The 15,113-nt window shown below is 38.2% G+C and overlaps 1 protein-coding gene across 3 annotated transcripts in view; it reads right to left on the bottom strand.

The window, feature by feature from the left end:
- Window positions 1-8,075: 8,075 nt before the first annotated feature.
- Window positions 8,076-15,113, bottom strand: part of stat5a (signal transducer and activator of transcription 5a) — a 54,475-nt gene continuing 47,437 nt past the window's right edge. For 2 of the 3 annotated variants that reach the window (XM_085454706.1, XM_085454707.1), the window contains 11 exons: window positions 14,588-14,767; window positions 13,396-13,483; window positions 12,773-12,895; window positions 12,407-12,499; window positions 11,796-12,002; window positions 10,805-10,899; window positions 10,531-10,673; window positions 10,227-10,382; window positions 10,047-10,098; window positions 9,436-9,546; window positions 8,076-9,309 (listed from right to left, as the gene is read on the bottom strand). In XM_085454706.1, coding sequence (XP_085310832.1) covers window positions 9,186-9,309; window positions 9,436-9,546; window positions 10,047-10,098; window positions 10,227-10,382; window positions 10,531-10,673; window positions 10,805-10,899; window positions 11,796-12,002; window positions 12,407-12,499; window positions 12,773-12,895; window positions 13,396-13,483; window positions 14,588-14,767 — 1,372 coding nt within the window. In that variant the 3' untranslated portion in view covers window positions 8,076-9,185. Of the gene's footprint in view, window positions 9,310-9,435; window positions 9,547-10,042; window positions 10,099-10,226; window positions 10,383-10,530; window positions 10,674-10,804; window positions 10,900-11,795; window positions 12,003-12,406; window positions 12,500-12,772; window positions 12,896-13,395; window positions 13,484-14,587; window positions 14,768-15,113 lie in introns of those variants that run through there. The other variant, XM_085454708.1, reaches the window with a different exon arrangement.

Raw genomic sequence — 15,113 nt, 5'->3', positions numbered from 1 at the left:
AACAGAGGACACTGAGTATTCAGTGCTCATTTACAATATACTTAATATTCACAAAGTAAACTGAAAATACTCTTGTCACACAGCCACATACATACCACAAACTGAGCATCTGCTGACATTTCTGAGGTCAGATGAGAAAACCTACAACAATGAGGGGTGTGACATTCAGTGTCAGACCAACTCACATCATCACTTGAGCTATAGCCCTTGAGCTGGGAAAAGCAGCCTCCTTTATAACCCACTAAGAAGGCAAATCAAATCATGTCCAATCTGTATATGAAGAGACGTGTGCAGCAGAGAGCATGACTTATGCTCAGATTTGTGAAATGTGGCCAGACTTATCAGTGCAAAAGCATCTCTATATCGCGAGCAGATTTGGTTCTATATTTGGGTGGTTATCTTTTACATGAATGCTGCATACTGTGGAGAAATTATTTCTGCTAAATCACAACACCCACAGGAGACACACACAAGATTATTGTGAACAGTATACAATCATCAGATGTGTTCAAAGGGTATGAAGGTCTGTAGAAATTAAAGTTTTCATTCAGGATGCCTGTGTTTCTACTCGGCCTGAGACCACAACGCACCACCCTACAGCTTCTTCTCAAGGACAGGTAGGATGTGGCAAGGGGATGAGAGAATGAAACGACTGCTGATATAAATAGGCAGTGACTTTTTTAAAGAGGAGGCTAGAGGCTTCTACCCCTTTCTTCCCCTTATTCGCTTGTTGCTCTCTCTCCTTTCCCTTCGCGATCTCTGAGGGTCATGTATTATGCATTCTCAGAAATTATTTAGCAAAAATCCTGCTTTTAAAAGCTTCCCCACCCACCCCGGCTGTCTCACTTTAATGTGAAAAGGCCTCAGACGACCAGTCTCCAAACTCAAGCGATAGTTCAAAAGAATTTCCAAGATGTGACCGCAGTCAGTCTTTTTAAAGGGGCATTATACACCCACATTAACTGTATGTTAGATTGAGCTGTGATATACTTCTTTACTCACTATGGGCATCAAGGCCCAATGAATTACCACATCAGAATCACGGGAACTAAATAAACATTATTTTGTTTGACTGAGAGTAAAATGAGCTAAAATAACTGTGAGCAAGAAAGAGAAATACAGAGCAGGCTGCATCAGCAGTTTTAAACATTGAAATGGCAGTGATGCTCTAAAATAACACCTTGTTGTTTTCTATTGAGGTTTGTTATAGTTTCCTGTGGCAGGATGTCAGCCATAGCTGTATACAGTAAGGCGCTGCTCCCTGCTGTTGCAGTAGCTGCCAGGTTCAGGCCAATGAAATCGCCGTTGCCGTACCTGCAAGCATCTAACGGCTCTCTCCTCCCTGAGTGCCGGGAGGAGTCGCCTTCTCAGAGATTTAAATGAAACCACAAGAGCAAGGCATATATTAGTATATGGTGAGAAATGAGAACTCTAAATATCAGCGATGACTGTCTATAGAGGAAGTTCACGATGTTCACAGATGGGGAGTGGAGGGTGTGTCTTCCTGATCTTTGTCACCACTTCCTGTGCTAGCACATGTGATAATTGGTTAATCAGGAATCGAAACCACAAATAAAAGAATGAACATTAGAAACGCTTTTTAGAACTGTGCTTTTTTTTTTTGCTTTTTTTTTTCTACACACTAATTGTGCACTTCCAATTGATTTTTTTAAGGACAAAGTCAAAAGAGAGATAAGTCAGATAACTAGCCAGCTGAAATGCCAATGACCAAGCTTCATGTCAACTACACACTACACAATCTTAAAGTGACGCTGTTGTGTTGACAAACTCATCAAACTGACAGATGGAAAAATAAACAGCTGGCAGCATATTTAAAACATGTTTGTGGTAGTTCCCACGACAGGGCGAGGAGAGACTGGGGCAAGTTAGGCAGAGGACCATTTGTGTTATTTTTGCCATGTATGTAGATGTTTCTTGCATATTTTCACACACTGTTCTGCAAAGTGAAGATTCTTTCTCCAGAGGTAAACAGCCAGCTTACATCTTACTGTATAGATAACTTGCACAGACTACAATGATTGCTAATTCATGACTACAACAATTATAGAAAGAGTACCATGTGTGCAGAAGTTTACATAAAATGCTAAAAATGGAAAATGTGGACTGTCAACTAGTTCAACTTTTTGACTAATGTTGCACTTGCTCACCCGAGGCAGCATGGATGTACAGCTTGCTGCTTCTTGTATCTCAGCTCTAAACATTTCTTGGTTAAGATTACTTCTCTACAACAACATCTTTTGATCTGCTACGAAGGCAGCGCTGTTAATGCCTGATCAGCTATCAGTTGCATCAGTGTGCGAGCTGAAGTGAATGATACACATCTTTTGGCTAGAATAAAGTCAACCTTAAAGTCGTCTTTGACGCCTGAGCTTCCGATGCATCATCAACTTCACTTTCACAATCTGAAGAACTGACTTCATTGCTCATGAAGAAGAGTTTCTTGCTCTGCGGTGATCTATTATCAGATGTGTTTCTCATCTTCAGTTCACTAGCCTTTACTATATATGTCTATTTGTAGTGCTTGTCAAAACGTTGCAGATACCCATATCATTATGTGCATTGTAGTGATGTAGCAATTTGATGACCAGCTTTGTTCACAAAGTATTAAATCAGAAGATCATTAGATAATGACTCCTCTGAATAATGGGGGAAACTGAGCTCAATGTAACCCACTGACAGTGGCCTAATCTTGGCCCCATTTTGAGGACAATTTTTTATGATTTAATCTTAGACAGTAAATAATTGAAATACTCTTTGTACACAGCATAATGATTACGCTGCCTGATAATGTGAATAGAAGCAACAATGGACAAGAAAGTCTTTTACCTTATCAGGTGAAATCAACCCATGCAGTATTTTTTTTCTTTTGGCAATTCTGCTATGTGCTTCAAAAGAAAAAGCTGTACTTTTTATCCATCATAGGCACAAGACAAGAACCTCTTAAGACAGATTATTGAAAATGTGGATATGGATACAGGTTCTGAAGAGAACATCCTATATACATCAACAGCATGCATGCCAGGAGTGAATCAGACATCAGTGTACCAGGATCTTCAGAAATGGTATTCAGACAGGAAAAGGGCATGCTAACAGTAGCAAAGAAGTGAAGGTGACAGGGATGGAAGGGGCGGGATTACCAGAAGATAGGTTACCAAATATACAGGACACCTAAAAATACCTGAATATCCCACAGGCCAATGGGAGCCATTATTTAGATGCAAAAAGATCTTTTGCACTATGACCATATTTGTATGTGAAAAGAAGCCAGCTCAGTGCTATGAATAAGACCCCAGCCATCAACACGTACACCTTTCCAGTGAAAAGATATCAGTCTGCATGAATAAGCTTTGTTAATAATCTACACTTTTTCAATTGAAATTTAGCAACAAGCACTGGCCGTTTTCTGATCCTGTGGACTCTGCTGACATCTAGTGGTGGCTCTTTATTTTGGTTCATAAAAGTTAGAATAAAGATAGAGATATTAAAGTACAGAATATGGCTAACAGCTGCTTCTTTGAAAAGTTTCTAGTTTTGTTTAATTTTAGCTGACTGTCCTCAAATGATTTGCTGTTAAAATCATGAATTCATGCTTTTTAATATATGTGTCATGAAATTTGTCATCCTCATGTTAGGCTCACTTAGGACATCACAGAAAGGAGACACAGTGACAATTTACAAGGTCAAGATTTATATATATATATATATATATTATGTCCTTAACTCAGAAAGTGTGCTAACTTATACCTATGTGTATAGTTACACAACTATAGATGGAAAATAAACTATCATCCTTTCATGAGCAGAGCAGAATCAACTTTTTGGGATTTCCTCACCTGGATGACTGAGCACACATCGAAGCATCAGGAGATAACCACACCTTAAAAGTATATTATTTTTCGGTTGACCTACAAAACAGTCTGCGCCCTCAAAACTGACATATCATATATATTTTATTACTTTCATTGCAAATGGACACAGCATAATTACTGTAGCCTAATTATAAAAGCATAATTTCATATATCTCACTTTCTCTATCTTCAGTATTTATTAATTTATTTAATTGTATCATTTTGGGGGGAATTCTTCTTCTGTACACCACTACAGTGAATTTGAAATCAAACAATATTGCATTATGCAGCCATTATAATGCCTAATTCCCTTAACTACGAGGTTCAGTACTAATTGGGTAAAATATAGTTTTTAAATAAGGATTGTTTTTTTCAATATTTGATAAAAAATCCTTTACAATTAATGACTGCCTGAAGACCACGATCAATGGTTATCATCAAATGCCGTGTCTTCTTTAACATGTTCTGCCGGGCCTTTGCTGCAGACGCCTCCAGTCAACGTTCAGTTTTGTCTACAGTAACTAAGCATGCTTCACTGGGTTGTGACTTCAAATAATATCCAATTTCTATCAATATCTGTCGGTTTTGCAGGATTTGGAAAACTAATCAGAAAGTAAAGCCCTGTACATTAAACTTATGGACCTACCTGCAGTTGTTCTATAGTCCCTTCTGTACTGTAAATTATTTTAGGCCCAATTTCTACAGGAAAACTTCTACTTGAGTCTGTTGAGTCTTCATATGCAAAATCAAGCCTTTGCGCTATAATAATAGTTTGTTTGTTTATTTGTTTAAATAAAAAGCAATAGAAAAAATGGGCAGAATGTGGTTAAGTTTTACTGAATTCCATGGAAAATAATGTATCTCTTATCTAGGCATGACACAAACCAGATAAGTGACAATTTAGCAAAAAACCACACAAAGCCACGTTTCCTGCCTCCACCAGATGGCAGAAACGAGCTGATATATAGATTCCCAGCATGTGAAATAATTTCCTTTCAAATAGAGGAAGACACCAGGGTGGATCTAGAGATATTTTCTTAGGGTGGCATGGAAATGAGATGGGGTGGCCAACTCAAAGCCATTTCTTTACACATTGGTGTTACATTCTGTAATATGTATCAAATACGGTTTAAATACAAATGCAGCAAGTATGCACATCATTCATATAGACATAGTCTATAACTTTCTTACTGGCTTTGGCCCAAATAATATTTCAGTTACATAAAAATGCCAAATTTGATTTTATGTACTGTATAGCCTATATAATAAATAAGCATGTAGCCAAATAAGTGTGAAATCCAGAAAGCTACACGTGAGATGGATCAGTAAAAAGTCTTTAGTAATAATCAAATTGTTACACCAAATGTCAGAAATCTGCACTTTCATGAAGAAACGGGTGTATTTTTCCAACAGAAATTTAAACCTCATTTTTCATGATTTACTGGGTTACGTAAGACTCACCTTCATAGCATTTCCAGTGTAACAATCAACCACCTGTGTTGAAATCTCAAATGTTATTGATTCAAATTGTGCTCAGGGACAATTAGAGGTATCAGTTGCTGCTAAAAGCAAGAAAATAAAGCAATTTTGGTTGCTATGCAAATTATATTATGCAACATATTCAGTTTTAGTATCTATAAGCAGTGTTGGTCAAGTTACTTGAAAAAAGTAATCAGTAACTAATTACTGATTACTTCCCCAAAAAAGTAATCCAGTTACTTTACTGATTACTTATTTTCAAAAGTAATTAATTACTTAGTTACTTAGTTACTTTTTAAAAACACGATTTACAACCTGAAGAGGTGATAAAGCGATATATCTTTCAGCCCAATTCTACTTTTTCTACATAATCCATCATACAAAATGTAATCAAATGGAAAAGTCTCTGTTTTTTTAACTTGTTTTATCAGTTTTAATCTTTTAACTTTATGCATCAAGCAAAAATTTAATTATATGCAACATTCTCTGAGTTGAATAAATGAGTTTAACATTTAAACCTATTTTCTGCACATTCCAGCACATAAAATAAAATATTTTTTTTGTTTACACTCACTCTTTCAAATAGATGCAAGTAAAACACAGCAGAACATAAATAAAGTCAAAGACTCAGCGGTCCTGTTGCTCTATTTTCACCTGTAAAGCAGGACTGCGGTAGGCGGAGGTTTACCCTGGTGCAGGTGTGCAGCGGTCAGTGGAAGGATACGGCAGTGTCTCTGTGAGTTTCCCATTACGTCGGTGCGCTCTCGGTGCTTGCTTGGAAGTTTAGGGGTTTTTTTCGCTGTAAAAAGAAGTTTTCTTCCCACGCACGATGGACGCTAATGTTTTTGTCACTTTTTATGGAATCAAACTCAAAGTAAGGTCAGTACTTCCACGCTGCACGCTCATACTCTCTCCCACAATCGATATGTGATCCATTGTTGATCTGCACACAGCTGTTGTCACTAATGGCGCACTCGCTTTACGTCACTGTGTGAGACATTCTCGCAAAAAATCACGGTTTTAGTAACGCAGTGTTCCTACGGGAAAGTAACAGTAATCTAATTACCGTTTTTGCAATAGTAATCCCTTACTTTACGTGTTACTCGAAAAAAGTAATCAGATTACAGTAACGCGTTACTGCCCATCTCTGTCTATAAGTCAACGTTAATTGCAGCTAGGCTCAAAGTATTAATTCTAGCTTATTTTAATAACCAGTATTGTCATATGCAAAACTATGGTGGCACTGGGGATGGGACATTCTAGGCCTGCCCCAGATCAGGGGTGATCTGACTTTTGACAAATGGTCTATTATTTTTCCAATAAGCTTTCCGTTTCTATACTATTTAGAGTTGATCATTCAAAATAACTGAATGTGAATCTCATGTTTTTAATTGTATTTATCGTTGGCCCAATGCCACGTATTTTTTCATTGTGCAATATGAAAAGCATTTTGAATTCTCCATGCTCCAGTTTGCAAGCCTGTTAACACCGTTGGAAAACAGCTTAACATCATTCAAAAGCTTCACAGGCAGTGTGGGTGAATTATAATTTATGGTAGGAAACAACTGCCTGGCGGAGAAACGTGTAAAACTTTAAATCACAGTGGTATGCTTCGTGCAATAGTCAATATATTCATGCAAATAGCTAGGCATGTACTTTTAAAGTACAGTTTTTTAGTCGTTTAATTCAATGTCAAGAATCAAGATTCTTTGGCGATGACTTCAGCTCACATTCTTAATCTGGCATAAATTACTTTGATTTGTTTTCTCCATATGGAAGGCCTCATCGAATATCGATTAGTCCATCACTTTGATATCATGTTGTACTGCATATTATTACATATTACTTGTTTTACTCTGTATATTTGCACATACAAAACATATTTAGCACAAGACATTTAAAATTCAAAGTATTCCTACAGATTGAATTCAAATTATTTATAAAACTTTATTTCCTTCTTTTCAACCCAACAGCTTTTTCGCTTGGAAAACTTCCAAGTCATAAACCCAAACCACAAACAGGGTACGTACATAAAACAGCACACAGCGCCATCTATATCGTTAAAAAATACACAGACTACAGAGAGACATAGCACAAGACTGTCCATGTAGCTTGAGATTTCTAAAACAGGAAAGAAAGTGAGGCAAAAGAAAAAGTTTTTTTTAAAAAAAGGAAAAGAAATATTTCAAATACTGTTGTGTTTACTGGACAAACACAGAACTACACCTTTAATTTCCAGTTGCCGTGCATCCTTTTTCAGTTGCTACTTATGGTCAACGGGGGACTTCTTATCTGACGGAGAGAGTATTGTACGGTCATGCAAAAGGTTACATTCAATTTGGGAGTGCCAGTGAAACAATAATAATAATAATAAAATACAATTAAGATAGAGAAAATAAATTCATATATTTCGTATACATAGATATCTTCTTTTTGGCTTATACATCAGTTAAGCAAAGTGATTCATTCCTGAGATGCAAGACAATTATTTTTTATGTGTGTGTGGACGGGTGGGGGAAATCAAAAGTCAGGTAAAGAAACAGACTGACACAGTTCAACATCCTAGAATCCTAAACATGACCCAGCAGCTTGTGAGTATGTGCAAGCATTCGAAGTCTGCACTCGTTCATAGATGCAAAGAAAAAAAAAAAAATTATATATATATATATATATATATATATATATATATATATATATATATATATATATATATATATATATATATATATATATATATATATATATATATATGCACTGAAAGGCAGAAAAGTCACAAGGGAGCAGAACAGCCTCAAATATTCAGGCATTAACAATCAGACGTGACACTTCATGATTCCGGTGTTTTCCAGGTGAGCAGTTTCAAGCATAAAAACAGCCAACAGAGTTAGCCTGTGCAGCAAGGGATCGTCTTCACAAAAAATAATGCAGATTAAAAGAAGAAAAACTTCTGACCGTACCTACTGGTGAGAATGTGGTGCAGAAAACAACAAGAGAATCATTAACAGAGACTGTCAGTGGAATAATGCGAGGTAGCACTGATGAGGGGCACAGAGGGACCTGAGAGGACAAGCAGGCAGCACTGGGTAGATGCTCAGATTTGCATTTCAGGTACAAACAGAAGAAAAAGTAGCCCTGTGAGAGCAAGGGAGGTACATAATTCTCCCCTCCTTTCAGCTGGTGAACAAATCAGAAACAAATACACCTTAAATTTGTGCATGTGTATCTTTGAAGCGTGTGTGCTGTCAGTGAGCAAAGAGTCACTCTGCCTTTAGGTTAGTGTATATGGGTTTGAAAAAAAAACTCTCCAGAGCAGTGACTCGGATTATGTTGTTGGGAGCAAAATCAAAACTTTTCATCAAAGTTTCTCTTTTTTCTTTCTTTTTTTTGTCAAAGGGCAAGTTCAATGTCACTAATAAAATACTAATAACCCATTTACAAAGAAGAAAATATAAAATAAAAACATTCAACTTCTAAAATAACTTCATACAGTAGCATATTTTAAAAAAAAAATCAGTTTAAAATCAATTGAAAATGCATGCACTATGTGAGTGACCATTACTTCTTTTTCATAACATTGTAACATTAGAGGTTTTGCATTATACTTTCTTTTACAAACACTGATTACACAAATAAAAACAATATGAAGTCACTGGCATGCATGTTTTCATGCTGGAAAGCAAAAAAAAAAAAAAAAATCACAACCATTATGAACATTTCACATTATAGCAATCTGAAAAAAAATGAGAGAGACCAATGGAATTAAACCATGTCGATGTGAGTAGGGCAAGTTGCTGGGCAGGGCTCATTTGGTTTTGTTGCGAGTTAAACGGTCAAAGGTCACGACTGCTGGCCACTCCACTGGCTCTCTACAGGCCGCCGGAGAAGCTCTTCTACATGCCTCGCTACGTCCATGGTGTCATCTAGGTCAAAGTCTCCATCTGCATCCAACATAGAGTCAGCCCTGCCACAGGAAATAGATAGAGGCCACTCACACAAGCTTTCGGCATAACGGCAATCAAACAGCAGGAGATACAAGAAACTCCTTGCACGCACAAAATTGGGACACGGAAAAATGTTGTAAACTCACATAGCTGGATATATGCCATAGGCGTGAGGGTGACTGACAGGTGCTGGAGAGGCACCTTGATCCATGTAAGTTGGATTCCCACTTGCTGGGTCTGGATTGGCTGTGGCAAACCTGAAAACAACCAAAACACCACATTTTGGTAATGAACAAAGTACATATACATCTCTGAATGTATCTACACATAGACACAAGGAAAAAAAAAAGAAAAGAAAACAACAACCCCCCATGAGCCTGTGTTCAGTAGTTGCCTAAGCAACGATCCTCAGCATGATTTTCAGGCCTTCTTGTATCATTATGGCCGTTTTCCATATCTGCAGGTGAACCAACTGTGGAGAAAGGCAGGGAGCGTGCCTTGCTAACTAACAAGCCTAACTCTTATGATCAGCGGAAGACGAGCTCGCGCAGGAACCCAGGCCGCGCTTAATTGGCCTCCTCCAACTGTAACAGCTAGCTAATAGCTGATCTGAATTCATGGCCCAGTATTTTGTGATTAACTCTAAATTGTGCTTTACAGAATAAAATGCTGGGTGGATGACAACGAGAAAAGAATGGAGAGGAAACGGTGATGGAAGGACACGAGAAAAAGAGAGAACAGGAAGCCGGACACTTACTCAGGCACAACTTGTTTGATCTGTGGTTTCACGTAACCGTCAACTGCTTTAGCTTTGAAACAGACAAGCACAGGCAGACAGAATAAGTAATGGCTCGATGTGATCATCATTCAGTAATGAAGGCTTCGCAGCTGTGAGATTCAAATTTGAAAGTAACAGTGTGCTCAGAAGGACGCTTACAGAGAGGCGGAGTGTAGTATTTGGAGAAAACCTCATCCTTGGGTCTGTCAGGGTAGAGGAATAGAAGGTGGTTGAGATCACTAATGCGGTCAGCCAGAGAGCGAATGGTAAAGTCTTTGGTTGTGTAGGGCATAAGGTTCCAAACCATTCTTTCACCTGCGAAAAAAAACAGCAACAAAAGAAAAACTGAATGGGATTCCTTTATTTCTCTGTGGCTTCTGTGCTTGTTAGAAAGAGGCCCGTCTGATGAACGGTGTGGTTTAAAAAACAAAAATGGAGAAATTTTGTGTTTTGCATGCTTTACCTGCTTTGTTAGGATTTTCTGCCACCCAGGCAATTGTAATTCCTCCAATTTCAGAATCACTAAAGCGCAGGAGGAAGGTACCGTTGGGTTTAGACATGAGCATATCCTGAGCTTGCTGCTTGTTCACAAAGCCCAGGATGGCTCTAAAAATAGAGGAAGAGAGACATTAATAAAAAAAAAATTAAAAAAATAAAATAAAAATTGTGCCTCGTTCTTGTCCCTCCTCATTTTGAATCTTTTGAAACTGAACAAAAACCCTCAGCAGTTTCCTTACCCATCATTCCAGTGTGGTTTCAGATGCTTTTTTGTGAGTTCCATCACACCATCAAACCACTGCCAAAATGTGAAGTTCCTCCCTGGCAAGCTTTCCTGTAAAGGGGCATAGTTTGGGGAAATTTTTTTTTAAAAACACATGAAAAACAAACAAAAAAAAAACCCCAGACTGAACTGACAACTGTTAAAATGTTTTTAGATGACCCAATTCAGTCTATAATAATGAAAATCTCAACCGCTGACAGTAATCACAGTTCTCTTTATGATTTTAAAATTTGTGCAGCTGTACACGTCTCTGGGTAAAGTTCTGCATATTTCTATAACCTATACTTACATCTCTGGAGTGATTAAAACTTAATGTTCCTGTAATCTAATAAGACCCGTGGCCTGTGGTGAATCTGAGTGCATTTTCTGAATCACAAGCTACTTAGAAGCAGAAAATGAGGCTTTCAGCATTTTTTTTTCCTGTGCGGATAAACAAGCCCATTAAACCGACCTACACTTAGGTGGGTAAGTATTTGGACAATGACACAATTTTTGTCATATTACCACTGTGCACCAGCACAGTAGGTTTTAGATAAAACAATCAAGATTTGACTGAAGTCTTTCATGTTGAATTAAAGGAGTTTAACAAAACATATTGCATTAACTAATTAGGAAGTACAGCAATTTTGATATATAGTCGCTCATTTTCAGAGGTTCAGTTATATCAGAGATAAATTTATTAAACCCCTTGAACTGCTGCAAATGGAGCAAGAAATATTTCTATGTATGAATAACAGCGCAATAGTAAATCCTTTCATGAAGAACAAGTATGTGGTTCAAATGACTAACTGAACTTTGCCTGCAGGCGTTTTAAAAATGCATGAAGTGCAGCACGACAGAAATCTATACTTTCAAGCTAAAACAGATATATGGAATACTCTTCATAAAAGCTGTGTGCATGTATAGAGACGAACAGGATCATGAGTAAGAAAGAGGCCGTTTCTAACCCTGTTAAACTGTGACCAGGTCATAGTCATGCTCCGGTAGTCATCAGGGTTGTTGCTGGAGCTGCTGAAGGCTTTTTGAGCCAGAAATACCAAGTTCTCCTCCGACAGACCTCGATTACTTTGCACCTCTGCCTTGTACTTCATGTTGATGACCTCACACAGCTGAGGCCAAAGCACCTTATCTGGCACGAGGAAAGGCACCCGGCCCTGCAACACACGAAGAAAACGGCAAAGAATTTTCACTCACATCACACAGACACAAAACATAAGTGACACACACGTTATGCCTTTGCATAAACATTTTTTTTTTAAAGAAAAAAAAATTTAATAATTGCATTAAAAACCTAAATTTAAAACAGATTTAAACATGCATTTGTGTTTCAGTTCCGGGCTGCACGTGTTACATTACATCTAAAGAACTAGCAATTATTTTGTAAGAGCTAAACTATTTAAACATGTGCACACTTCAGAAATATTTGATTCAAGGCCTTTCTCAGTTAACGCAGTACTTCTGCATTAGGATACAAAAATATCACTAAGCTGAATAATTATTTAATGCTTGTTCCAGGAAGGTTTGCATTGCATGCAATATCTCTGAAACATTTACGTACCGGCTCTGCAAAAGCGTTGTCCCACAATACAGTTGCAGTGGCATTATTGTCTTGGCTACCATGAACAATCACCACTACAGGAAGTGATAATGTCTGTTTAGAGAAAGAAAGGAGGAAATTGCAAAAGTAAATAATGCACTTACAGCACAATAAAACATTTCTTGCATTTCATACATTTTTTTTTAAACATGATAAAAACAACAGGGAAAAAGACAGAAGGAACAAGTGGGAGTACTCGAGCCAGATTCTTACTTGCAGCATGTGCATGCACGCACACACATGCATATATATATATATAGTTCTTTTTTTTAAGTGTGATTTAAAGTATAGTGTTTTTTATTCATTAATTTGCCTACATCCTCTTACCTTCACTTGAAAGACAAGCTCATTGCTTCCAACACTAAACTGGGACTCAAACAGAATGGTGAATTTCTCTTCTGTGACAGATTCTGCTCCTCGTCTGTCCGATCGCTTGATCCTCTTTAAAGACTGCATGATAAATGATGTGCAAGAACAAATGGTATGTATTAACTACGCAGTTAGGCTTATAAGCGTCACACACAGTCAGTACATGCATGCAGATTATCGGGATCATATGTGAATAATCCTTGGAGGGCTCTGGAGATTGTTGCTAACAACATTAGTGACGAAGAGAACTTCACTGAAGCTGCAGGCCGATCCTCCAAAGGACTACTGTTCACAATTTTAATCCAAGGGAAAAAATGCTATATGGGACATAATGATTGGCAATTACTTCCCTTATATAAGCGGCTGAGCAACTCTCCTGTATAGACCCAAGACAATCACATATTTACCTGTTTCGGGTATAGTGCAGCAAAAGAAGGCAAATAGCAAGGCGCTATTATTTTAGATTAAATGTTAAGAGACTTTTTGTATAGAAGGAACAATGGCAATACTACTTCAGCTTTATGGGTTTATTTTTATTTTTTACATGGAAATAATAATCTTCACTAATAGCTCATACTTACCATGTTCCTGAAGTGGGCGCTCAGAGTGCCCGTAGTCTGGTGGTACTCCATCACACAGTTATTGTTAAGAATTTCACCACTGCTATCACTGAAACACAGAGACAATAAAGTTAGATGTTATCTACAAATGCATGTTTACACAGCAGGAGCTTTTTGTTTTGTATGGAGGGAGTGGTTGGTAGGTGTGTGTGTGTAGGGGGGGTATTGCGTGCATAATTGGCAGGTTTAACTACCACCATTAGTCTTCTCTAAACACTAAACACAAGTATGGCAGGTTCAGGGCTGTTTTCTTGTTGTCTTTCCTTGTAGCCTGCATGTTTTTATTTCTTCCTGGAAATTAGTGGGTGGAGACAACCTGGATAGAAACCACACCTGAGCAAGTTGGGCTCAGGAGACTATTAAGCTGCCTAGCAAGACCATCTTGCTCACTTTCTATCTCTTCGATTTCCTCACTAACCGGCGGAGCTATGTCGTGCTTTTTGGTTTTACATTCATTCACTACTCACTTCCTCAGACACTGCCTACATACTAAATTACTGACATGCGCACACTGCTGGTTTGTTGAATTGGTTTGTTAAATGCAGTTACGGTACAAAACGCTTAGCATTACTAGACTACACTTCATGTGGCGTCCCTCTTTAGTCACATGCTTTTGAGCGAGACGTTGTGGCAGAAGTCTCTCGACAAGTAGTTTAGATGAGACGCAGCAGATGTATGTAGATTTGCTCTGTAGATTTTGCTAAGATGTAGCCGCTCAGCCACTTTCCCACTAGCTGCCTGGCAGACCTACAGTCTTGTAAGGTTTCTATTAGTTAGGAGGAATGTGGAACGAGGCTGTGGAACAGGCTAAATGCGGATTCTGTGTCCACACCATAGATTCCTCTTAGACATTGTTCAAGTTCCAGCCATGTTTCTGTGGTGAGGTCTCGGAACACACTAGGCCAGAGTTCACCATGGGATCTCGTAATCTCGGAAGAAAACCAAACCGCTTATCTTAATTGCGCTATGGTAACTTATTGCAGTGTTATCTCTCTCTCTGTCAAGGAAGATGGAATGCGAAAAGTTGAGCGTTTAAAAAAAAGGGGATGTATGTATATGCTGTATGAATGGGTGAATGAAGCATGTTGTATAAAGCTCTTTGAGTGACCAGCAGAAAAGCACTAGTCCATTTGCACCAATGCACCAAACTTACTTTCTTGTGTTTTCATTTTTCAAGAGGGCCTTGGCTTGCTGTTCACTGATGATGGTAGCTTTGACTTGTGGGGGATTCATGTGTACGTTCAGCTTGCCTCCCACTAGAAGGCGCACTGTAGCGGCAAACTTAGTTTGGGTTTTAAGGACCTGTGGAGGTTGTTTCTCAATGATGAATGTGCTGTGGATAGAAGAGTGACAGTTAGAGTGTGACAAATGTCTTTATCATCAGATACCTACTGCCACTATATGCACATCTTAAAGCGACATCCAACCACCCGTCCATTTAATTAACGGGTTGTCAAATAACAGCTCTGGTAGTATGTATCAGTGTCACATGAACAACCAACAGTGTACGTGAGGAAATCTTGGGGTTTGCAAATATGTCAGTGTCAAATTCCATCTGTTCCAAGCAAAAGCAAAATAGATCAGTATCATTGTTGTTTAGTGAACTTTAGTACAGCTGCACAGGTTATTGCAGATTATAAGCTCTACTTCGGTCTTAAATTGTTGCTGAGTATTTGCAG

Source organism: Copadichromis virginalis, linkage group LG4 (genome assembly GCF_057382275.1).
Source record: "Copadichromis virginalis isolate Kocher_CV1m ecotype Utaka linkage group LG4, C_Virginalis_male_GT1.1, whole genome shotgun sequence".
NCBI classification, from domain to species: Eukaryota; Metazoa; Chordata; class Actinopteri; order Cichliformes; family Cichlidae; genus Copadichromis; species Copadichromis virginalis.
The sequence above is the reverse complement of the archived record's forward strand: the minus strand, read 5'-3'. Positions and strand labels throughout refer to the sequence as shown.